We start from the raw sequence: 24,746 nt of genomic DNA, 5'->3' as shown, positions 1-24,746 counted from the left end.
AAAAACCATTTATTCTCTTCTTACAATAACTGCAAAGTGCTTTTTGACCTTGGAAAGAAAAAAAAAATCAGTGTTAAGAAAGAATTGGTTAGGTCATCGCCTAAGGAGGCATAAAAGGCCACCAGGAAATAAATTAAAATTAAAATAGATTCTTTTATTGGGTCACGTCTCATTCTCTCATTTATAAGCAAGGTTTCCACTCATGGAATTGATCCTGCAGGGGATAATTTGGTTCCTCTTGTTTTCTTGGTTCAAGAAAAAGTTATAAACAGAACCAGGGAAGGCAGTTATGCACGATACTTAAAGAATATTCACAAAAGAATTCCAGGGAAGAATCCGCAGCAACTGTGGAAGATTCCACAGAAACTGTGGTAGTATAAGGCCTCACATGACGTAGACAATTTGTTTTCTTCTGTTTGATGTGTGTATGCTGTAAATTTGAGCCTATGAGTGATCCATGTGCAATATGTGTATGTGCCATGTTTGGTTACACACACCCATGTACATGTGCGGAGGGAAGAGGAGAATATCAATTGCCCTGCTCTGTCACCCTGTTCTCTCAAGACTCCAAGTTGGCAGCAAGCAAGTCCCAAGGATTCTCCTGTTGCTAACCACTCACCCCACCTCCCAGCATTAGGATTACATACATAGACATGTCTGGCTTCTTCACTGAGATGCTGGGATTTGAACTCAGATCTTTAGGTTTGCACCCACAGCCAGCTACAAGCTCACCCACTGAGTTATTTCTCCATCATCAACAAACAACTTTGAAAACATCAGTGTCTGCTAAATCAAGACAGCACACGCATAAGCTATACCAGGTAGACAGAAGGATGCTAGCTAGCTACATGTTCTGACCTTGAACAGTAAAATTCTTTCTAGAGTTTACACTGAGATTCAATTAAGGAATCTGGGGTTATCAGAACATCAACTTCAGAGATGGTTTAACATTTTTTGGCTCGCTTTTTCCTCAACAGACCAGACAAAGATAGACAATCCCCCGTGACAGAACATTCCATCTCCCATTCTGGAAAGGCCAGCCAACTCTGTAATAGGAAGCTTTGTCCTTCGCTTTACACAGATACTGATGAGAATGGAGAACGTCACTTTACCTGGCAAGTCTGATCACTTTGGACTAGAAATTTCTCACGAATAATGAAAACAAATGGTGTTTAAGAGTTCAACAACACCCCCCCCCAACAATATTAGTAATAGCATCTTCAGAAGGATTTTTAGATGCTTTTAAGCCTCAGAATGAGACTCTGATCTCACTATGATCAGACAATACTGAATGAAGCACACCTGGAAGCAGCGAGCTCTAAGGCTGAAGCTTAAAGAAGTCTTTGTGGGAAGCATTTGTTTCCAAAGTAAGAAAACATAAATTTGACAACCTTAAAGTCTACATATATTTTAATCCTCTTTCATTCCCCCCTCCCTTCCTTCCTCTCTTCTTTCTTCCCTCCTCCATCCCTTCTTTGTGCTTATGCACATGAATATGGCACAGTGGACCTTTAGAGACACTGTTGCATGCTTTCGTGTTTGTTTTGTGACATGGTATCACTATATAGTCTTGGCTGGCCTGGAGCTCACTCTGTAGACCAGAGTGGCCTTGAACTTACAGAATCACCAGTCTCTGCCTCTCAGGTATATGGTGAAAGGCTTGTGCTAGCCAGAACAGGATTTTTGTTTTGTTTTGTTTTTGCCTTTCTTATTGTTTATCCTTACTGGTTAGAGGGAAGTAGCCATTGCGAAATGTAAGGATGTTTTAAAAGTGTCTCAGAGAAGAGAATAAAGGCAATTTGTGTTCTTTTCCTTCTCATAAGATTAATTTTATTGTGTGTATTTGAGGTTCCTATTCTGACAGTCTTAGCGAGTAAAATGGCCCTTACATTGAAGCAGTTACTTGAGGCACATTCTTGGTACTCAGTCATTCTGAGCAAAACCAGTCAGGATTGATCTCCGCAGTTGGAAGATGCACATGGTACCTCTTGTGTTGGTGTTCTCCTGCAAGCACACTGTGAGACACATCTATTGCACTCCTGAATGCACACTGCAGAACCACATCTGTTCTTCTGAATGTACACTGCAGAACCACATCTGTTCTCCTGAATGCACACTGCAGAACTATATCACTACAGAACTGTATCTGTTCTTCTGTATACACACTGCAGAGCCACATCTGTTCTTCTGAATACACACTGCAGAACCATATCTATTCTCCTGAATACACACTGCAGGGCCACATCTGTTCTTCTGAATGCACACCCCAGAACTACATCTGTTCTCCTGAATACACACTGTAGAGCCATATCTGTTCTCCTGAATGCACACTGCAAGTCACATCTCAATACCCAATCGGTTCACTGTCTAACAAGCCAACCTATCTTAAGGAGAGCGTTTCAGATTGAGTCTGTTACAAGCAACTTTATATAGCTTTTTCTTTCCTGCACCACTTATTGAGAACACCTTGGGAGGCCATGTTGTGTAGATGGATATACCCAGTGGTGAACCTTTCAGACAACTGCTTTATCATTCTTTATGTTAAATAAATCAGCATATGGACAAAAAGCAGGCTGATAGACCATGTGAACACCCCAAACCCTGTTTACCTCCTAATTGGCTTGCATATAAAGAAGCTATGAATACGTATAATGTAGCTAACACAGAGTCTGATACTATTTGTATGTGTGTGGATTCCATGGGTTTGCAGGTGCATGTGTGTAATACAGGTAGAGGCCAGAGGTTAACCTTAGACATTGTTCTTTACATGTTACTTGAAACCCATCAAGTAGGATGGGCTGGCTGGCCAGTGAACCCCAGGGGTCCTCTTGTTTCTTTCTCCCCAGTACTGGGATTATAAACCTGTACTAATCCCACCTTGCCTTTACTATTATTGGATTCTTCTTTATGTCCATCCCTTATGGCAGGAAAGTGGTCAGTTATAGGAGAAATCAGAGACCAAAGAGATGAGATCACTGGAAATCACTGTTTTGGTTGAGTTGGGGCTGGATTGACAGCGGGCATCTCTTAGCCACTTTGCTCTCCTGGGGAATCCTGACAGTCTGGTTTCCACTGCAGACTAACATGTCCTCAATCGACAGAGATCAATTCGATTCCCGTGCCTGCTCGACAAGCAAAGGTACCAATAATGCCTTGCACAGTGAGTTAAGGGACATAATCAAGTGGAGAGGGACTCGTGTCAGCTAGACTCTGTCTCCTTAAAAATCAAGAGCACCCGTGGTAACGGAGATGTTTTAACAAGGAGGAAAACCCTAGACAGTTGTCTCTAGGTTCTTTGCTGCCACTTCAAGGACAACCAGGAAAAGAACTGCTATTTGAGGCAACTTCATTATAAAATCATTTTTAATAAGCAATCTTAACAAAGAGAGGGAACACTCTTGTGGAGAAGCCCTCCAGGGACCCACAGGCTGCCCAGTTAAGTTATTAGGAAGTTTCACACAAGGGACCAAACAGCTATTTCATTGGCCTCAGGGGACAGAGTTTAGTTTTCGCCTCATCTCTAGGGGCGCTGGTGTTATCCAGTCTGTGCACAGACAGCATAGGTTGGTAACATTTATGACAACGTCTCAACTTGGTGGGGAGCAGAAATGGATTTTCAGTTTTGTCAACACAAAAAGACATGGTGTCAGGGAGACAGATAAATGAATCCAATATACTTTGTGATGCTTAAAAGATGGGCAGGCAGTGGACACACCTTGCTGGGACCTTCCTTCTTTAAGAGGAACCATAGAAATCCACTCAAGGGAAAGGAAGAAATAGCAATTGTGAGAAAAATAGTTTCTCCCCATTTTTCCCAGTTGTTCGAGGGAAAGATTCTTTGTGATGAAAAGGGGCTAACATGGTGCAGCTCCCTTCATTCACCTGAGACATGAGCAAGATTTGGACCTTGGGGTTCAAATTTTTATCAAGCTATTTGTAGCTGAGTTAAAAGGGCTGGAGAGACACAGGTTCCAGTGTATCACAGGAGCCCTGGCCAATTAGCCCTGGGATGAAAGCAAGCATGGAGAACCATTAGCCATGGAATTCAAAGCGCATATATATTTTTTAAGCTTCGGGGCTCATTCCATGCCTCTGATTTTAATGACATGGCAAGAACTGGTCTTACAATTAGACCTGAGAGCTGGGGAGACAGAGCCAAAGGGACCCGCTCCTTCTCTACTGTCAGAATAGACTTGTCTCTTTTGATGGAAATCTTCACTGCCCAGTAAGCATCCTCTCCGTGCAGTCCAGCACAGGAAGAGCCAGAAAAGAAGCTTCTATCTAAGGACCAGGGTTTTATCTGAGCTCAGAGAAGGGGCTGAGGCAGGAAACATCTGATTCATATGATGTCAAGTGACAAGGCAGGAAAGCAATGTTTCCAGGCCACCGCATTTCCCTGTGTGCTCCATAGGCAGTTGTCAGTCACGAGAGAAAGGAAACCACATCTTCTCATTATCCATCTCTTCCTTGGTACCCACCGACTCCAGCCACATGGGTCCACAGCATTGTCCGCAGAGCCATCGACTGACCTAGTGATCTTACCATGGCCTCAGACAGAGCTTGGATCATCACCTGTGAGCTGAGCCCCACAAGGTGTTAAAACACAGCAGGGAAACTCAAACTGAGTTCTGCATTTCCTTGTGGCACTTTTAGTACAAAGAGTCCCTCACATTAGGGGGAGGCAAGTGGTGCTAGCTAGATGGGCAGTCGATAAAGTGCTGGCCTTGCATACTCAAGGACCTGAGCTCAATGCTCATGAGTCACACAGAAAAGCCAGTCCTGGTGGCATATGCTCCTGGTGCTGGGGAGGCAGAGAAGGACGAATGTCTGTAGCTTGCTGTCAAGTTGTTCTAGCCTGCTTGGCAAGTTCCAGGCTAATGAGAGTCTCAAAGATCAAGATGTCTGATGCTTGAGGAATGAGGACCAAGCTTAGCCTCACACGGCATATACACGCACACACACAATCTTCCAAAGGAGGTGTCTTTTTGTTTGTTTGTTTTGCTTTTCCCTGCAGAGTAAGCTATTAGAGACGGAGGGGAGTGTGGTGAACTTTCTACATGGCGCCTCATGCAATTCGAGGCATGGGTTAGGAATTATGAGCATCCTTGCTTGTAAGCCTGACTGCTTCCTAGCCCTGCCTTCTTACAAGGGTTAGCTGCTTGTTGTCCTTAGGTTGTGGCATTACATTTCAGGACTTTTTGTCATAAAATCTCCTTTTCATTTCCAAAGTAAAAAATTGAAAATGAAAGGTTTATCTGTTAATGTCCTTTACAGAATCCAAAGCATCACCGATCTATTCTATTCTATATCTGTTCTAGCATTTTCTGTTTGACAATTCGTTTGTTGTTTGTTTGCTGGAGACAGGGTCTCACGAGGCACCCTAGCCTGACCTGGAACTCATAACCTCATCCAGGCTTGCTTCCAACTGTTAGCAGTCTATCTCTTCCCTCGGCCTTCGAAGCTCTAGGACTCCATGTGTCACCATGCTAGGCTCAGCTTTCATTTTTAATAATCACACTTGGCTGTTGACTAAGATATTAAATGCTAGAATTAATGCTTAGGTGGTCAACCCAGTAAAAGACAAAAGGAGCCTCCCTTTGCTGTATAGGGGAAACATTTGCCCAAAGATGGAAGTCGAGCAAGTAGAGAACATGGCTTTAGGAGGTACATTTGGGCAATCTAAGGCAAGAGGAAATGAAAACCTTCGTTGCAATGCAATGCAGATACGGGCAGCAACTATAACCAAAAGGTAGTGCAAAGTTTCAGGGTAACTGCTTAAGTTAAGTTAATATAAAGTGGTGGCTTTTGTCACATTTCAAACACATTGGACTCTCTGCTTCTCCTCCACTTTGATTCCTCACCTGCAGATATTACTACTCAGATCAATTCCTAAATTCAGGTAGGATTAAGCATCGGCAGAACCTAGTTGCTATCTTCTAAAAGAGATTTAGTTTATTTTTATTTCCATGTCTGTGTGTCTGTGTATGTATGTGCTTATGCCCACAGGGGCCAGAAGAGGGTGTTTGATCTCCTGGAGTTGGAGTTAACAGGCATATATGAATTGCCCAGTGTGGGTTTTGGAAACCAGACTCTAATGCTCTGCAAGAACAGCAAGTGCTCTTGATCAGTGATCCACCTCCCCAACCTTACAGCGGTTTATCTTTTAGATATCTTCCTGTCTCCAAGTATTCAGGCCTGCAATCTTGTTTGCTTGGTTGGGTGAGGTGTCAAGGAAACCTCGGTGTGCTGAATCCCACTGTCCGTGTGAACACTAAGTATCAAGCCTCAATGATCAAGGTAAGCTAAAAGAATGAGAACTATACGTGGCATTGACAATAAAGAAGACCTTTTTTGCTTCAGCAGGAGATCAGTTCATGCCACCACACACGCGCATGGCTAGTGGTCGGGGCTTTGGCTCTCCTAGAAGCTTAGGAACCTCAGACGAGCTGTTCTCAAAATGGGATCAGCTGAGTTGTATGAACAGTGATATTGACTGCTCATTTCTTTGAAGGGTCAGGTTAGGATGGTAAAAAGATAAAACATGATCCTTTTAACATGGGAAGGCTGGATAGTTGCCAGCAGACCATCTTGGATAGATCAACTTTTTCATATGACAGGAATAACATTCTTCTGTCTTGAAATAAATTGAGTCTTCAAGTGGAAAAACCTACCCATATATAAAAGAGTTATAAGATTAAAAAAAAAAAAAAAGCCAACCCAAATCAAACCAGCAGCAACAACAAAACCAACACCAGGGGCCTATAAGATGGCTCTGTAGGTAAAGGAGGTGGCTGTACAAGCCTAACAATTTGAGCTAGATCCCCAGATCTTCAAAGGTGGATGGAGAGACATGATTGTACAAAGTTGCCCTCTAATGTCTCTACATGTGTGCCACAGCATACATGCCTGCACATAGACATCACACGCTGCATGTACACACACACACACACTAACAGAAGGCGACTAAAATCTAAAATGATTTTTAAAAGTGAAACCTCAGACAGCTGTAGCTATGACTGTGCTGTGCTTGGCTTTATTCCCTGCTATGGAGTGGGAGAGCCACTCTGACGAAGCCAGCTGCAGTTAGAGCTCGTTGCCTTTAACTCCCCTGTCCTTGGGACATGCTAGTGTACTTGGCCTAGCTTCCATCTGTGGAACAGGAGTGGTATAGGAACTACATAACAAAGCCATGGCCATGATGAAACACATGAGAATTTGTAAAGTCCTCTCAAAAAGTGCCTCTCACCAAATGGTCCAAAGCATGAGGCACTCACTGTCCATGCTAAAGATGGGCAGCTCTCCCATGCACAGAAACAGTCTGTGTTCTGAGTCTAGGCTCTGCCCATGACCAGCAGGGTGAGGAAACAAGTTTTTTGACTTCTTTAAGCTAAATGATTCACTCTTCGGATACATTTTCTTATCTGAAACTTGTTGCAAGGGTAAAAGCCAATGGAGCTCATGAGATGAGAGGAGATAAAGCCAGCATTAAACAGAACATATAGAGTCTGAGATGTGCCTAGTGAGTGGCACACATCACTGTTGGCCACAACTATGAGCACTTCTCTTTTCACTATTGTGTTGTTCTTGTTGTTGAATCAAAGGCAACATGGACTTCTATAATAGATAACTAGCCTCTCTCTTTCTCTCCTGACCCCTTTTCGTTTTCATACATACACCTGGTATAGGTATTTGTGTGCATGTGTATGGGGAGACCAAAGGTTAATAGCAGATGTCTTCCACGGTCTGTCCTCATCTTGTTTTTTGAGGCAGAGTTTCTCACTGAACCAGGAGATCACCAATTTGGTTAAGACTGGCTGGCCAGGAAATTCCTAGGCATCCTCTGTCTCTGCTTCTCCTCCACTAGGATTATATGTGTGCATCACCATATCTGCTTTTGTTTGAACACCTGGATGCCTGGAATCTGAACTGAAGTTCTCATGCTGTCATGGGAAGCACTTTACCAACTGAGCTCCCTCCACAGCCCCCAACTCTCTCTTAAAGTTCAGGCCAATGGTACGTAAGACTTTATTAACTAGGTAATAGATCTACCAATCACATACCAGTAACTAGTAGGCCAGATTGTTTTTGTTTTCTCCAAGAATTTTAAAGAGTCAGTAACATACCCTTGGAACCTATGTTATGAGACAGTATCCTGATTAGGTTTTTGTCACTTTGAGTCAAACTAGGATCATCTAGGAAGGGGAACGTTCATGGAGAAAATACCTCCTCAGGATTGGCCTATATATAAATTTGTGGGACAGATTCTTGATTAGTGATTGATGTGGGAGGGGCCAGAACACTGTGGACAGTGTTACCCTGGGGGAGGTGGTACTGGGAGAACAAAAGAGCAAGTTGAGCAAGCCATGGGGAGCAAGCCAGGAAGTAGCGTCATAGCCTGTGCTTCAATTCCTGCCTCCAGATTCCTGCCTGGGGTTCCTTCCCTGACTTCCTTCATGCGTGACTTTGATTGGAGTGAATAAAGCAAACCTTTTCTTCCCCAAGTTGTTTTGGTCATGGGTGTTAATTAAAGCAATAGAAAGTGAACTTGGACAGAAAGGAACACAAATACTTTTGTCCTAAAGTCAGTTCATGAATCTGGAGTCTACTGAAACACTTAGTGGGTTCAGCTCTGCGTCAAGCATTTGATAGCTGATGGAAATGCTGGACTTCTACAGAGTTCACAGGTCCTTACCCTGACATTGGGTTTTAAGACTATGAGAACTGTTCGCCTCGGGAGAACCCCTAGGGCCAAGCACAGCCCATTTATTTTTAATGTGATGGGTCACAGAACAGCTAAAGAGGGTGTAGCTTTAGTCTCACAGACTGATTCTAAACAATGAAATCATTTCCAGACTCTATGCCAGACACTTGGCTTCTTACATCTCGTTGTTCTTGAAGGGAGTGTGTAGTTATTGTTCAGAATGAGAACAAAGGAAGGTGAAAAATAGGGGCCGTTTGTTTCTAGGGTCCCAGCTTTAGTCGTTGTATTTACTTGGTTGTTCTCAGATGTTTGGATCACAGCATTTGGATCCTGTAGAGAAAGCTTAAGTCTTTTATTTTCTCCTACATGCCAGCTAAACTTGTTTTCTGGTTACGAGTAGAATCTTCTGGAATGGATGTACTTGATATCCGCATCTTAAGTTGTTTTCTATGACTGTATGCCCCTGCTTCCCTCCCATGTCTGACCCAAAGCTCTGTCCCTTATGCCATGGAATCCTCAGGGTTAAAGGACCTGCCAACACAGAGCAGTGTGAGGCATGAGCATTTGCATTGTGGTTATGTCCCATTGTCATCAAACTTTATGCCTGGGATGGCTAATAGTTCTAGCAAATGAACCTTCCAGTGACTTTATGAGCATAAACGTAAGTTGTTTTTTTTTTCTGGATTATTCGTCAATGAACCAAGTGGTGAGAATGGAGGCCCACTAAAAGAAGGCTCACATCTGTCTTAATGTCCTAATGAAACACCCCGCCAGTACTTGAAATAATAATTGCTGTGAGTCAATTGGGTTGTCAAGGCAACCTATGAGTTCTGCCACCAAAGCATCGTCCTATAGTCTTGCCAAGAACAGCCTGAGTTTCTCTGGACTGTGAATGGACTCAAATCTGAGGTTTCTGAGACTCTACAATCAAAGAGTAGTTGCCAGAAAAGGAGAACACGCTGGAAAATGTTTTTTTTTTGTTTGTTTGTTTGTTTTTGTTTTTTGTTTTTTGTTTTTTGGTTTTTTTTTTTTTTGGATTTTGGTTCTCCAGAGTAGAGAGTAAAAATTGTGATAAATTATTGGGTTTATTTTGTGTGATTCACAAAGACCCAGAAAGAAAACTAGAGACCCCCAAACTCATTTTCTTCAAGTCAAATTCAAGGCCATGTCTCTGGAATAAAAAGTGAGTACAGGGTTTGGGAGTTAGAGGGGTGACTAGGAACACTTGTTGCTCTTCCAGAGAACCTGGGGTACCCAGCAGTAGATTCCCATCGCCCACATGTCAGCTCACAACTATCTGTAATTTCAGTCCTGAGGGATCCAAAGCCATCTTCTGATTGTGTTGGACACAAGGCACGCATGTGGTGTGCATTTATATACATGCAGTCAAAAACACTTAAACACACAAAATAATAAAATATAGATACATTGAAGAAAGGTGACTACATAAATCTATTCTATTTTAAATAAATGCAATAAATACCTTTTAAAGGGATATAAAAGATAGTGCCTAAAAGAAATATTCAGATTTGTGCTAAAATATTTTGACTGCTGAGAATCAGAATCTATTTATAAATAATACAGTGCTTTAATTATTTACTTCAGGTGTTAGCCTGTTACAACCAAATACAAAATGATGTACTAACTTATCTGTTAGCAGCAATTAGTCTTAAATACTAAAATATTTTGGAATATTTGGATACAATATTTCTGTTGGTATTTGGGGGAGGGGTTGTATGGAAAGTTGACAAATCAACTTGAGAGTAAAAAGTCAGACTTCTGACTCTTTACCACTGAGTCACCTGTACTCTCTAGACTTGTACACCTCTCTGAGTGTAAAGAAAAGAGGCTGGGCAGGCTTGGCTTGGAAGAATAAGGAATACAACTAAAGATGACAATAGGAAGAAATGGTAGTGCTCAGGTCTCACTGGCAAAACTTCAGGACCTTCTAAATGTCCTCTGGGCCTGCCTTGTAGTGGCTGCATTTTAATTCTGTTTGGTGACAACTCTATGATGTCAATCTTCACAGCAACTGGAGGGGGTGGCCTATTATAAGTTTTCTCTCTCTCTCTTTTTTTTTAATTTTCATTTATGTGTATGGATATGTTTCTACCCCGTGAATGCAGCTGTCTACAGAGTCCAGAAGAGGGTGTTGGATTTCTTGGAGCTGGAGTTAAAGGTGGTTGTGAGTCATCCAATATGAATGCTGGGAACCAAACTTGGTCCTGTGGAGGAGCTTAATAGCCAGTGCTCTTGACCACAGAGCCATCCCTCTAGCCCCTCCTTCCCATTGCAGGCTTTCAGCTCCATATTTGTCCTTGCATAACATTTTAGTAAATATAGAACTGTCCAAGTAGAATTAGATTAAGAAGTCAGGAAGTCAGGAGTGAATGGCTAGTTTTCCTTGACAATTAAAGAAATCTAAATAGCTAAACAGTAGCTGATTCCTAGAGGGGAGTGGTGAAAGGTCTTATCCACCCCATATTATTTCATCAGAATGAGAAGCCAGAGCACTCCAGGGAGAGAACAAAATGAAAAAGTGCTCCTGCAAGTGTCCAACCAGAGCTCTATAATCACCATGAAAACGCCATTGAAATTCCACACCACAGTGTGAAATTGATCTAATATGTCCCTATCCTACAAGTAAAGATGCCGTTTAATAAAACCTATAGCAGCATTTGTTATCAACAATTGAAAAACATTACAGATGCAAGAATTTCTCAGCCAATTTGGGTGTGATGGCTTGGCATGAGAAAACCCCAAGCTTTAACTTGTCCCTCTAAGCCAAGTAGAGTTAAAACTTTCAGGTGCCCCCGGGAGCTTGGGAGAACCTGATTTATCTGAGGACTATGCTCAGGGACTTCCTGGAGGCTAGTGATCTCATGTCCTTTCATGGAACTTATGGCTTGGTTTGCCCCAAAACATGGTGTGTGTGTGTGTGTGTGTGTGTGTGTGTGTGTGTGTGTGTGCATGCTCACACACATCTGAATGTCAAAATGATTGAGGTTCACTTGATAGTTCTTGCACCTCTGAGTAGTGCACATGTGACCTGACACACTAGTCTGATAATACATTTGGCAACTCTACCTATTAATTTGTAAGTTGAACAATCTCTTTTGGAGGGCAGTTTGGAAGCTCAGTTTGAAACCACTAATTCAGGGTGACTTGAGTTGTCAACCATTATACAGTCAAGGCTTGACCAAGGTTTCCAGAACCCTGGCTAAAAGTGAAAAATTCGAGCCAATACAGAAACAACTTCATACACTTCACTGGTAGTGAAACTTCTTGAAGAACAGATGTCAAGAGGACTTAAGGGGAGCTGAAATTTAACATCTTAAAAAAAAAGAAAAAGAAAAAAGAAAATGGTGAAGCATGTTAGGACAGTTTCATTTTCAAGGAAAACCTGATGGGTTATAAAGAAGAAATCATTTGGTTGATGGCTATTAGAAAAAGAACTGATTGATTTTTCTTTTCCAGAATACATTGTGGGCCCTGTAGAGATCCTAAGACCAGAGACATCAAGGGCTGTCAAGCTAGGTGACAAAAATAATCTGTGTTCCAGTGGCACAGAAGGCTTCTACAGAAGCTCATGCAGCTCCAAGAGTTAAATCTCTCTGGACACTCACAATCCTATGTCCGCTGTCTGAACTCTACTATTTCCAACTTGTTGAGGAGAGATATTTTATTCTTGAGCATCTATGGCACTCAGAAGAGCTAAATATCATCTTACCCTTCCCCAAACATTCCAACATCATGTAACTTAAATCCTTCACTCCAGGACATTTACAAGCTCTGAGTTTTTCTACAGGTACTTCATACTTAATGCCTTCCAGGGTGGCCAACCTGCAATCTCCAGGCCTCTTACAGCCCAGGGTCATGTAAATGAGGCCCCATATAAAACCATAAACTTACTTAGACATTCTGATAATAAACTCGATTGGACTGAGAGGTTTTTTCCAGTCTGAACTTTGTAGATGATGATGTCATGTAATGGTGTCAGAAGGTTGGACACCCCAGATTGACCTTCGAGGTTAGAAAGAAACTACCTTTTTGGCTATATCTTTTAAGGTTGACAGAGATGAAGCTGTGTAAGCTTTGGTGGGAAGCCCTACCTGGTAAAGTTGCCTGCTATTGGAGTTGCAATTTTTCCATCTCTAGTCAGCACTCTCATTGCTGTCTCCTAAATCCCTCCATGAATTTCTATCTATGCCCATAAATTATTTTCCGTGATGGCAATACTTTGAATGTCTCTGTAGATGGACTGTCTATACAATAACAACATCTGTGCTCTCTGACTTCTGTTATCTCATTGGTTGGGGTGCCCTCTTCATAGCTAACAGAGTTGAACTGGGTTCTTTTGTCCACTTATCTAAGAGCCAATCCACAATGCAAACTGTCCGTAGCTTTCTGTATATTGCTAGGTGGCCAGGAGTCCACACCCCAAACCACCATAAACAGTAGGTACAATCAGCAGCCCCTGCTTGGGAGAGGCCCAGGATGGAGCTAGCAGAAAGACTGGATTACTTACCACCTCTAGAGTGGGTCCCTCCAGGCCAGGGACGAGCTCATGGGCAAGGCTGTGCAAGGAAGCTCTCTGTACCATGCCTGCCCTGCGGATATACAGAGGACTTCAGTGGCCTGCGCTGTCAATCTCTCAGTCAGCATGAGCTCAATTATGCACCGACAACAGCAAGAACAACAAGAACAACGACAGAACAACCCCAAAAAACTAAGGGTCACAGACTACCCTGATGGAGAGGGGCACAGCGACTGCAAATGTGGAGGTGCCATCCTGAGCATACATCATCTAACTTGGGTGGACCTTCCGTGGGACTTCAAACAAGCATTCCATGTTGATCCATGAGAGCCACATGGAGGAATTGCAAGACTGGGCCCTAAATGTCAGGCAGCTTCTCATTGCACGATATTTCTTTTACGTTTAAAAATAACAATTTTAATTTCTTATGTTTCTCTTTTCTACAAATACAGAAAGACAGACAGACAAACCCAAGAGCAGATTTTGAGAGTCAACTGAGGCACAAGCGAAACTATTTTGATGTTACATAGATATTGCTTCCCCCGCACCAAATGAGTCCCGTGAAATTAAAAAAAAAAAAATACAAAAAGTTGAATGAAGAAAAATGTGGGGACTATATCCTTGTCATTCCTCTGTCGTGCCAAAAATAGATCCAATGCTCAGCTTAGGAAGATGCCCAAATACATCTCGTAAGTAGCACATATCTGTGGTCTAAAATACTCATCAAATTCTAAAGTCTCCATTCATTCAGAGCCTAAATAATATGCTGGTCAACTATAGCGAAGGTTGGCTGCTTGCATCAGCAACACAGTGTTTCATCCTGAATTTCAAGGCTCAGTCAAACATCATTGCTCCGACTGCAGATCACAGCACCTTACACTGATATGAGTTGGTAAGTTTATGGTGGAGTTTGATTGAGGCAGTTGATGAAGGCGATTGACCCTGAGAAGTGGGATGAATACAGAGCATAGACCCAGCACACAGTTCCACACCAAACTATCAATGCCAGTTACCAGGGCCCCACGGGCCATGCCATGGTTGTTCAACAGCGCCTCTATCCCCCTCAGTGTATCTGCTCCACAGACATAAGAACAAAACAAGCTCATCTGTGAGCTAGTGGGAAGGAAAAGGAGAGAGAAGCTGAAAAGGAATCAGGGTTTTCCAGAAACTCTTCTAAGAAGGATCCAGAATAAGAGGTGAGCAGTAAAAGTAACCGATCCTCCTGACTAGGTTTCGTGGTGCGTCTAGAGGTTTGTGGCTTGGAAAACCAGAATTCATCAGCTTATGCCTGACCTCTCTCATCAACACACACTCAGCACAAACAGGTGGAGATGTGCCAAATCCGACCACTACAGGTTGAAAGTATGACCACTGCTGACCATGGAAACATTGGCTTATGCTCGAAGGGCCACAGCAGCCAGACATATTCGAATTCCAACTCTTCAGAAAACTTGGGACAGAAACAAAATGCACTACTTACATGTGTGTGTCTTCTTCGTGACTGAGATACCTGGAAGAGAAGAGACAGAGACAAAGGTCAAGCAAGGTTTTATGAGGATCTCTGTGGTCATAGGTCATGCAGTTGTGGGCTTGAAACATGTCACCTTCAGCCAGTGACAGAGAGCATCATAAGACATAACCCAAAGCCTTGAACCATAAATGGCAGGGACGGTGAGCTCATCCGCTTTCTTATTAGCTAACTGCATGGCTGATAGCTCAGTCAGCACAGTGCTTGCCTTGCAAATACAAGGGCTGAGCCCCCAGAACCCATGTTTAAAAATAGTTAGGTGTGTTGGCGCATGTTTGTAATCCCTTTGCTGAGAAGGCAGTCGAAGGCATACCACATTCCTGGAGCTTGCTGGTCAGCCAGCCTAGCCTAATAGGTGAATTTCAGGCCAATGAAAGACTATCTTCAAAATAAAAGTGGACAGCATTAGAGCCATACCTGAGGTTGTCCTCTGACCTCCACACACATGTGTGTTATACGTGGACCTGCACACACATGTGCACTCTCACTCACACATGCATGTACATGCATGCATACACAAAGCAAAGGCACAGACAGTAAGTAGTACACCAAGGTAAAGGAGATGAAAGAAAGCTCACAGCTTTATTGTCAGTACGGGAGGGGATCATGTTAATAGGCAGGCAGAAGGCGCAGAAGAGCCATGCCAACCCACTCTGACAAGAGCGGACTGAGCTGTGGAGCCATTCATTTGGCATAGCCATTGATTCCATCTTTCCTTTTTAATGGAAATGTTTCTTCCTGCTCACTTGAAGCATAGCTTTTTATAGTGAAGAAAATACAACCACACACAATGTTATTTATGCGTCCATATTTGTTAAAGTCCATAGGGGAATGGTGGTTAACTCTCTACAAATAGCACCGATACATATGGTGGGAACATAGAGGATGCATGAGTCAGCACCCTGGATGTTCCCAGGATGATTTATGGGTGACAGGTGACAAGTGGAACTAAGTAGTAGCTGGCAAATGGCACCTGACAGAGTGGATGGCCATAAGCAAAGCAGTTCCAGCTTCATTTCAGTGTATGTAAGCTTTAAATGCCTCTCAGCTTTCATTCTTTACTTAGGCGATCCTCTCAGGGCTACATAGGCTAGAAAATAATCAAACTGTTGAAAACAGTTAACTTGTGACTAAGAACTGTGGTAAACCTTGATTTTTTTTTCTTTCAAGTTATTAAGAGAACTATTTAACCCTCCTCTGGAAAGTAAAAGTAGCTGGAAATTTTGGCACCCTGGATCAGGGCTATTACTTAACTATGGAACACATCGTTCGGGGAAGAGATCTGTTACGAAAAACTTTGGTAGAAATTAAGGGGAAAAAGTTTTCAAAGTTGTGAGCCAAGACCAAAATCACACACTTGCTTCTCCAAAGTTTTCCAAAGGCCTTATTTAAGGAAGCTGAAATTACATAGCCCAACTCAAATTTGTCGTCTCTTGCCCCCGCCCCCACCCCCTCCCCACCCCGCCCTGCCCCTCCCTTTTATCGAGGGAAAACTAGACAATTATTTTTCATCATGTTTACTTTGGCTTTGCAGAGCGAGCAAGTGTCTTCTGTGCAGACCCTCAAACATTTTCCAAGGAAACTGCAGAAGTGTTCTAGAACTTTCAGAAGCTTCATTTATCCTAGGAAAAGCTCCTTTCCCCCACAGCAACAGTGAGTGAACGAACCTTAAAATCCGAGTCTGATTTGTGACTCCAGCTCATGACACCCGCACCAATAAATTGATACACTAGTGCCCTTTCAGCATTACTGGGGATGCGAGCATACCCTCCTTCGGAAATGGTGCCTTCTATAAAATCACTTCGAAGAAAAAGCGCTTAGGCTGTCACTCCTGATTATTCAACCCCCCACACACAATTGGATTGAACACAACCCCAAACAGACCTATCTATATTCGCTGAGTGTGGAACTATTTTTCTCCTGACACTCGAAGGCCTGATGAAAACCCCACCGCGTTGGGTTTTCTACTTAAAGTTATTATTCAGCGTGGTACCTTGTTCTCATCAAAATTTTTCATGATGATTACACTCATAATAGATTTTGAATCTCTTTGCAGGAAAGCTGCCTGATCTAGGGGGTTAGAATAACAGGCATGGAGCAGAAGCTTCATATCTGTCTCTTGAGAGAAAGCAGGTCTTCCCCTTCAAAATGACTCAAATTCTTCGTTTTGTTGTTTTGTGGTACTGCCAATTAATGTGCTGTATTGGCACATGGAGGTCATGCCAGTGTTGGGGTTGCTAAAGGTAGCAGATGAAATACAGACTAGCAGCCTGTGTTTGAACTTCCACCATTAACTTGCTTCTTTTGCATTTGTATTTTACTGAGCTTTGTGTATTCTATCTAGCAACTCCTTCCTATATAAATATAATCCTAAATTTCATTATTATTTAGAACAGAGATATTAGTCAATCAAATGAAGAAAAGAATGAAGTCACACCTCCTCTCAAGAATACTATTTTTTTTTTTTTTTTTGGCTCAGGTCGCATTTATGGTGCTCTAATTGGGCATATTACACTTTTGGGTTTTTGTTTGTTTGTTTTTGTTTTTACTGAGGAGCTATTTTGAATACAGAATTCTGTTTCCCTAGAAAAAGCAAGCAAGAGCAACAGTGTAATGCACGAAAGATAAATTCTACGGGATAATGAAACATTTTTATAAACCTCCCTTTGTCCTCCCCACTTGAAAAAATAATTATCTTGATCCTGCAGGTGGCTTGAATTTGTCCCCTTTTTCTCTATGGGACTTGTAATACTTTGTATTTGGGACTCCACAGACTAGGGGAAAAAGGACAAAGAAGATGATCTCTGTATTTCAGACTGAGAAACCAAGGCCCAGGGAAACTTAATTAGCATATTTAACGTTTCTCCGTGGAAGTTAATGCTTGATGGGAAACAGTACCTAAGGCAAGTCTTTAAGACCCTGGTGTAGATAGCACCTCTACAAAGTGTACTCAACAAGGGTGTCTATTCCTTCCAATATGCCTCTCAGAAGTGAGCTGTGTAAATAATTTAAGCCTATGGGAAGAGTATTAAGCCCTGTCCCCATCTTATTTAAACCAAGCCCCAGTTTAGGTTTGGGGGAGAGAGTCAAATACACAAAGAAACTCCAGTCTGAACATCTAGAAGACAAACTTAATCTAGACTGCTCTAGAAGAGAGGGATCATTCTGCAGGGACCGCATCTGCCCTTATCAGCCTTGAGTCTGGGTGACAGCCTAGCCCTTTCCTCAAAACTGTTATCATATTTTAAAGTACTCTAAATTGTCATGCGGGTGTGTGTGTATGTGTGTGTGTTTGTGCGTGTGTGCGCGCGTTTGCAAGTGTGCTCGATTAGGGATTTAAATCCTTAAAAAGGAGACAACAACAACAACACATCCCACCAATACTCAAAAATCAAAGTATGCCTTCCAGTATCGTAAGCTTGCCTGACTCAATGCAGCCAACAACATTTCAAGATATATCAAGGTACATACCAGGAAAATACCACACATTTGTCACCTGCAGGCTTATCAGTGGGGACATTCAGAGTTCTAGGCTTCTGGAGGAGAGTGCTTTAGGAATATAATCTGATCTTTTCCCATCTGTGCCCATCTTACATCAATTATCTTCCTCCATTGGCTGCTAGGAGGCATGCTTTGGGGGCGGTTGTCAGGGTACAGAGGTATTTTCTCTGTGTGGAAGAGCAGCATCTGTCTTCCTTCCCTGGTGTGGTAAATTCCTAAATGAGCATTTCCAGAGGTGGGGGTGGGATGGGGGCATCTAACTGTGGTCCCTTCTCTGTTAAATATCGAAGAAGGCAAACACAGTAGAGAAAACATTGCCTAAAATGTGGGAGAGCTATCCTTTTTTCTTTAGTTTTACCCCCCCCCCCCAGCATACCCACATTCCTGCATTCCAGGTGACTGCAGTAGGGAGCAGATTGCCACAGTGATAATCTGGGATTTAATTGGTTTCGAGTCACAGCACCGCACAGCCTTCACATATTGGCGGTTTAATTCTAAGAAAGCAGTGTCCCTAGATCCAATGGCCTTCAGTGGATTGTGAATCCCTTCCTACAAAGACAAATGTGGCATCTTGGGTAAATAATTTAACCCCCTCTCAGTCTCTGACTCCTTAATAAAAGGAGGACAGGGCTGCGGTGTGGCTCCAGGGCCAGAGCATGTATGAGGAGGCTCTCTGGCTTTGATTCTCGGAACTACTAAAGAGGCAGTGGTGGTAAACTGAGTCCTGCTTAAGGCTGAAGAGAGTTCGCCTGGGACACAGTGCTTAGGGCCTGTTTCTGCTAAAGATGTTTCTAATTGCGTACACTGTGCGACTATATTTTTGCACTAAATAGGAGGCTATTCCTTGGGCAGATGAAGGTGTGCCTATCAGGAAGCAGCTGCTAAACTCGTGTCTAATCTGGGCCGCCAGTGCCTGACATCAGCAAACAAAGCACCAAGCACTTAACTTCCTGTGTGCCATCAAGGGGCACCAGGCTCCCCTCTTGACTTTATCCTGGAAGGGAGGAAGCCAGCACTGAAAGCCATACTTTACAGGCAGCAAATGAACATTCATTTAAGAACTAAGGCACAACCTTTTTTCTTCCTTCCTTCCTTCCTTCCTTCCTTCCTTCCTTCCTTCCTTCCTTCCTTCCTTCCTTCCTTCCTTCTCTCTCTCTCTTTCCTTCTTTCGAATGGCCAACAGTTGTTTCACAAAGAAAGCGATCTTACTTTGTGCTCACCCTCTGCCCCTCCCACTCCACTCCGAGCTGGCCTAGCTGGCCAACTTGAGCTTGTTGGTTTCTATAGGTCAAGGAGAAAAGCACCAGGAAGAGGGGAATCAGGATACAGTCTCGGAAGGGGCTGGCCAAATAGAAACAATGTTACAAAATGCTGTCCTTGTCTAGGACAGAAGAACTATTAATGATAATCTTATTGACAGTGCTCCAAGTAATCTCGGGACTTTGTTTCAGAAATTCTTAATGGGCATTAATGCTTAGAGTTCACTCAAAAGAGAAATAAATTATGTGTCAGGGCTGCAGGGACCAAGGGCAACAGGCAGAAGGCACCAGAGCATTTAGCAAAGTTACAACAATCAAATCCTTTATAATTGCATAAAAAGCCTTTAAAATCATTTAGAAGTACTAATTATCAACATCAATATTATTTTAATGTGAGTTTTTTTCATGTTAGGGTAGAGCCTAGGATGAATTGATTTGGTAAGAATATTTCAACTTTTCGACCAACCAAGGTATTTTTCTTAGCCATGAAAGCAATTCCACTTTGGTATGAAAAACGGTTATGGGATGAGAAGACAAGCTCTTCTTTTCTGATTTTTTCTTTTTCAACTTAAAATGTGTGTGTGTGTATGTGTGTGTGTGTGTGTGTGCACGCATGTATGTGAGAGAGAGGGTGGTAGGAAGAGGGGGAGGGGAAGGAGAAGAGGGAGAGGGAGAGAGAGAGAGAGAGAGAGAGAGAGAGAGAGAGAGAGAGAGAGAGAGAGAGAGAGAGAGAGAGAGAGAGAGAGAGAGAGAGAGAGAGAGAGAGAGAGAGAGAGAGAGAGAGGAAGAGAGAGAGACCCATCTTCCATATTTAGGTTATATTTCCTAACATATTTCCAGAAGCAACTTTTAATTGGTCAGGCAGACCAGAGGTATACCTTCTTTCAAGTCTTGCCTTTATCTTAAGAAAAAAAAAATTCCAAGGACTTAGCAGGTCACATTCCAGGGCACACAGACCATCAGTGAAAGAAATGTGGATATCTTAGAATAAAATTCCTCTGAGAAATGACTATTCATTATGCAAAGTCCATATTGGATGGGAGGGATTTCTCCTGGTGGTACCAAACTTATGATTAGCACCAGGACCCAGTGACAATCATTAGAGTCTTGTTCTTCTAGAAAGATCTACTTTCATCCATTTGCATATGAGAAGTGGACCTGTCTGAAAGGTCTCTCTCAACTGGTTTACATTTGACCTCAGAGTTCTGGTCAGGGGTATGAAGTGGTGACTACCACAGCTTCCAATGAAACCTTCTAGAATTGAGGTGTGCGCGTGTGTTTGTGTGTGTCTGTCTGTGTGTCTGTCTCTGTGTGTCTGTGTGTCTATGTGTTTGTGTGTGTTTCTGTGTGCACAGCACATACATGGGAGTCAGAGGACAATTTTAAGTTCTTTACATCTTTGGTTTGAGCCAGGGCTCTCACAGACCTGAACACTTCACCATGTAGGTCATGTTAGTCAGCCCGTGAGCTCCTGGTAGATCCTATCAGAGGATCCTTCTGTTTCCATCTTCCATCTTGCCATTTCCAGAAGCACAAGCAGCCAGACCCTCATCTGGCTTTAAGACTGAACTTAGGTTGTCAGGCTCGGCAGTAGTGCAAGCCTGCTGCACTACTTTATCTGCCTGCTGACCTATCTGCCAGCTCTGTACTTGGCTGTTCATGTAGGTTCTGGGTACTGAACTTGGATCCTCTTATGTGCCAGGCAGGTGCTATTTTGAATGAGCTATCTCTCTCCCTCCCATAATTGAGAAGTTTTATCTTATATATTGCATTTTCATTCAACAGTAGAGCTTATGATACTTTTTTTTTTCTGAAATGTTTTCCTTTAGGGACTTCTGGAATCTCTTGAATCTATTCCTCCTTGACACTCCTGGGGCAGGCACAGACTTGAACTGCCTATCCCTGACTCACCAGCTTGCTGTCAGCAGAAGGCTAGAGTTTCGATCTCTGAAGACAGAGCTATCCAAACAGGTTAGATAAGGATAACCCAAAGGCTATGGAGGATGGCAGAAACTTCACACCAATATATTATACCAACAGGCAAGCCTCAACCATATCTCACAGGGCATGGGTCCTGGTCAGCACACCAGGCCAAGGTATGTGAAGATGCAGTGACCCCGTCCCAATGTCTGCTGCTGATGGTAGGAACAAGAGACCAGAGCCATTGCTGACTCTGTCCCAGATCACCTAGGAAAAAAGCAAATTTGACAAGGTAGGAAAAAGGTAAATTGGTTCTAAATCTGGAGGGAATGATCTGCACAGCCAGAATAGATAAGAGTAAAGAGATTCAAGATCCAGTGGGATAACTGACAGTCTAAAAAGGAGAGGGCTTCAGTTAGTCTAGAATATATCGAAAACCAAGGGTTATACACAGAATTTTTGAGTGACAAAGACCATGTCTCAAAACAATGAGCAAGCAAATCTACATCTCCCAAACACACAGAACAACTCAATATGGTTACTATTTTGAGGAAAAAAATTGTTAAAAACAACAAAAAACAAAACAATAATAACAAACCCCCTCCACAAAAAAACAGACTATATGAAAACATCAATAATTTAATCATAGAGCAGCATAGTTTGCAGCATATATCCTGTTTAGTTACAGGATTTTAGACAAGCTGTCTGGATTGGACATGCTAGGATGCAATTTAAGAAAAGATGGAGGGTTTTAACAATGACAAATTGTTTGTGTGCATGTGCACATGCATGCAGGTGCTCAGGGAGACCAGAAGAGGGTATCAGAGCCCCAGAAGCTACATGCTACAGGCCTTTGTGAGCTACCTGGTGTGGATGCTGGGGATGGACTTTAGTCTTCTGCCAGAACAGCAGGCTTTCTTAACAGCTGTCATGGTTTGAATGAGAATGGCTGCTATAGGCTCATGTGTTTGAATGCTTGCTCTCCAGTTGATAGAACTATTTTGGAAGGATTAAGAGGTGTGGCCTTGTTGGAGGAAATGTGTCATTGGGTTTTGATGCATCAAAAGCCCACATCACTCTCTATTAACTCTTTCTGCCTCGTGGTTGTTGACCAAGATGGAAACTCTTAGCTACTGCCCCAGCACCACGTCTGCCTGCCTGGTGCAAAGCTCCCTACCATGTTGGTCATGAAATCTAACCCTCTGTAACCATGAGCCCCCAAATTAAATGCTTTCTTTTACAAGTTATCTTGGTCATGGTGTTTCTTTAAAGCAATAGAAAAGTAACTATGACAACACCTGAGTCCTATTTCCATCTCTGAAGTATTTATTTTTTCATGAATTTGTATTAGTCAGATTAAATGGGTAAACTACTTCCCATATGTGATTCTGAGTCAGGAACTCCTAGTTTTGTCAAGTACCTGATATGTAATTATGGGTAAGGCACCTAACTGTTCGTGCCTCAGTTTCCCTAATTGAATAGGGATACGATTGTTTTCTTTCTTCATAAAATCCTACCACTAAAAATATGGCCCAACTGAGGCAGTCCCAGTGTTATGCGACAGTCATCTCAGCACCAGGGAAACTGAGACAGGAGGGTTGCCACAAGTTGGAGGCTAGCCTAGACTATACAGAGAGTTCTTCCTTAAAAAAAAAAAAAGATGAGGCTGGAGAGATGCTTTAGCTGTTAATAGCACTGGCTGTTCTTCCAAAGGTCCTGAGTTCAATTCCCAGCAACCACATGGTGTCTCACAACCATCTGTAATGGGATCTGATGCCCTCTTCTGGTGTGTTTGAAGACAGCTACAGTCTACTCATATAAATAATAATAAAGTTAAAAAAAAACTTAAAAGAAAAGAAAAACGAACATAGAAGAAACGTAACCACATTGATTAACCTTTGGTTCATGATCCATGCAGATCTTTTCAGCACATCCTTGCTTATTTGAGTGATGCACAAGGCAGGAGCCACACAAGTGTCAACAAAGAGGATGACTTAGGTAAAGGATGTCTATGTCATGGGATAACAGAAATCTCAGAGAAGGATGTTCTAGAAGCATGAAGCAACAGATATATGCAAAACACCAGAGAATAATCTTTGCCAAAAAAGAACAAGCACATTGAAAAGACAGATTGAAAATATATACACTAAATTAATGAGAGTGGTTATTCTGGGAGGCAGGAAATGATGGGTCACTTTTTCATTGCCTTGCCTATACTTTCTAAAATCTCTACAATAAAGTTATATAAACAAAATTTTAATTGTGAGAAAAAGGATAGTGTGAAAACAGCCATCTCAAAGGGCTACAGGGAAGCTAAAATGAATCAATGAATGGGGATGTTTATTCAGAATCCCCTTTTTCCCTTTGTTTTTATTATTGCAGGTATCTCTTTGTGAGACCCCTGTTTCTCATGGCAACTGTTAATTGCATGCTTGACCTTTCCTAGGGGACTGTGAAGAAAAAGGGCCGTGACAGAGCTAGCTGCTTTCATGAGGGTCCATAGTGATGTGTAATCGGGTTAATAGCCTAACCAGACTTTATATCTGAAAAGTTATCCCTGCTTAACTCAGTATATTTATGCAATGTTCTGGAATGAAGGCAGTAAAGAGGTAGGCACTGTCGAGGTTTTGATTCCTGGGAAAACAAGCATCATTATCTACCAGTCCAAAGTCTCCCAAAGTTCACAGAGAGATACATTTAATGCTTCGGCTCACCACACAGGAAAGTCTCTCGAGAAGCACAGAACAGGAAATCGAGTTTGTGGACGTCACAGGTCCAGAAGACAAAACACAGTGTTAATCACAAGGCCTTCCTGAGTGGCCTTGAAAAGGAACAAGGGGGAAAGAGAGGGAGAGAGCAGCTTTCAGTTCAGGCAGGACACACTGGGAAATATTCCTGAATGAAGCAGTACAATGATAGGCATTAGCTTTAGCATGGGAAAAGGGTACAATGTATCAAAACCTTGCCAAAGACTGATTGGGTATTGGCTTACGAGAGTTCACCTGCTGTTGACCTGTTGATGAGCGTGGGTGAATCAGGAGTTCACTAACTGACCAGACTGGCTAGAGAGCAACAGCCCCTGGGATCCTCCTGTCTATGCCTCCCCAGACCTGGAATTATAAATGCATAGCATCACATTTTTTTCCTTTTCTTTCCTAAGTAGGTTTTGGGAATCTCAGACTATGAATGCTTGCATAGCAAACACTGTACTGGCCCAACTGATTGATTGATTGATTTTTCTCTCTCTCCTTCCTTCTTTCCTCCTTCCCTCCCTCCCTCCCTCCTTCCCTCCCTCCCTCC

General features: G+C 42.6%; 1 protein-coding gene across 2 annotated transcripts in view; it reads right to left on the bottom strand.

The window, feature by feature from the left end:
* Rora (RAR related orphan receptor A) overlaps positions 1-24,746 on the bottom strand; it is a 737,605-nt gene that overhangs the window by 173,760 nt on the left and 539,099 nt on the right. For both annotated transcript variants that reach the window (XM_031345964.1, XM_031345969.1), the window contains exon 2: positions 14,719-14,748. In XM_031345964.1, coding sequence (XP_031201824.1) covers positions 14,719-14,748 — 30 coding nt within the window. The remainder of the gene's footprint in view (positions 1-14,718; positions 14,749-24,746) is intronic.

Source organism: Mastomys coucha, unplaced genomic scaffold (genome assembly GCF_008632895.1).
Source record: "Mastomys coucha isolate ucsf_1 unplaced genomic scaffold, UCSF_Mcou_1 pScaffold23, whole genome shotgun sequence".
In the NCBI taxonomy this organism is placed as follows: domain Eukaryota; kingdom Metazoa; phylum Chordata; class Mammalia; order Rodentia; family Muridae; genus Mastomys; species Mastomys coucha.
The sequence above is the reverse complement of the archived record's forward strand: the minus strand, read 5'-3'. Positions and strand labels throughout refer to the sequence as shown.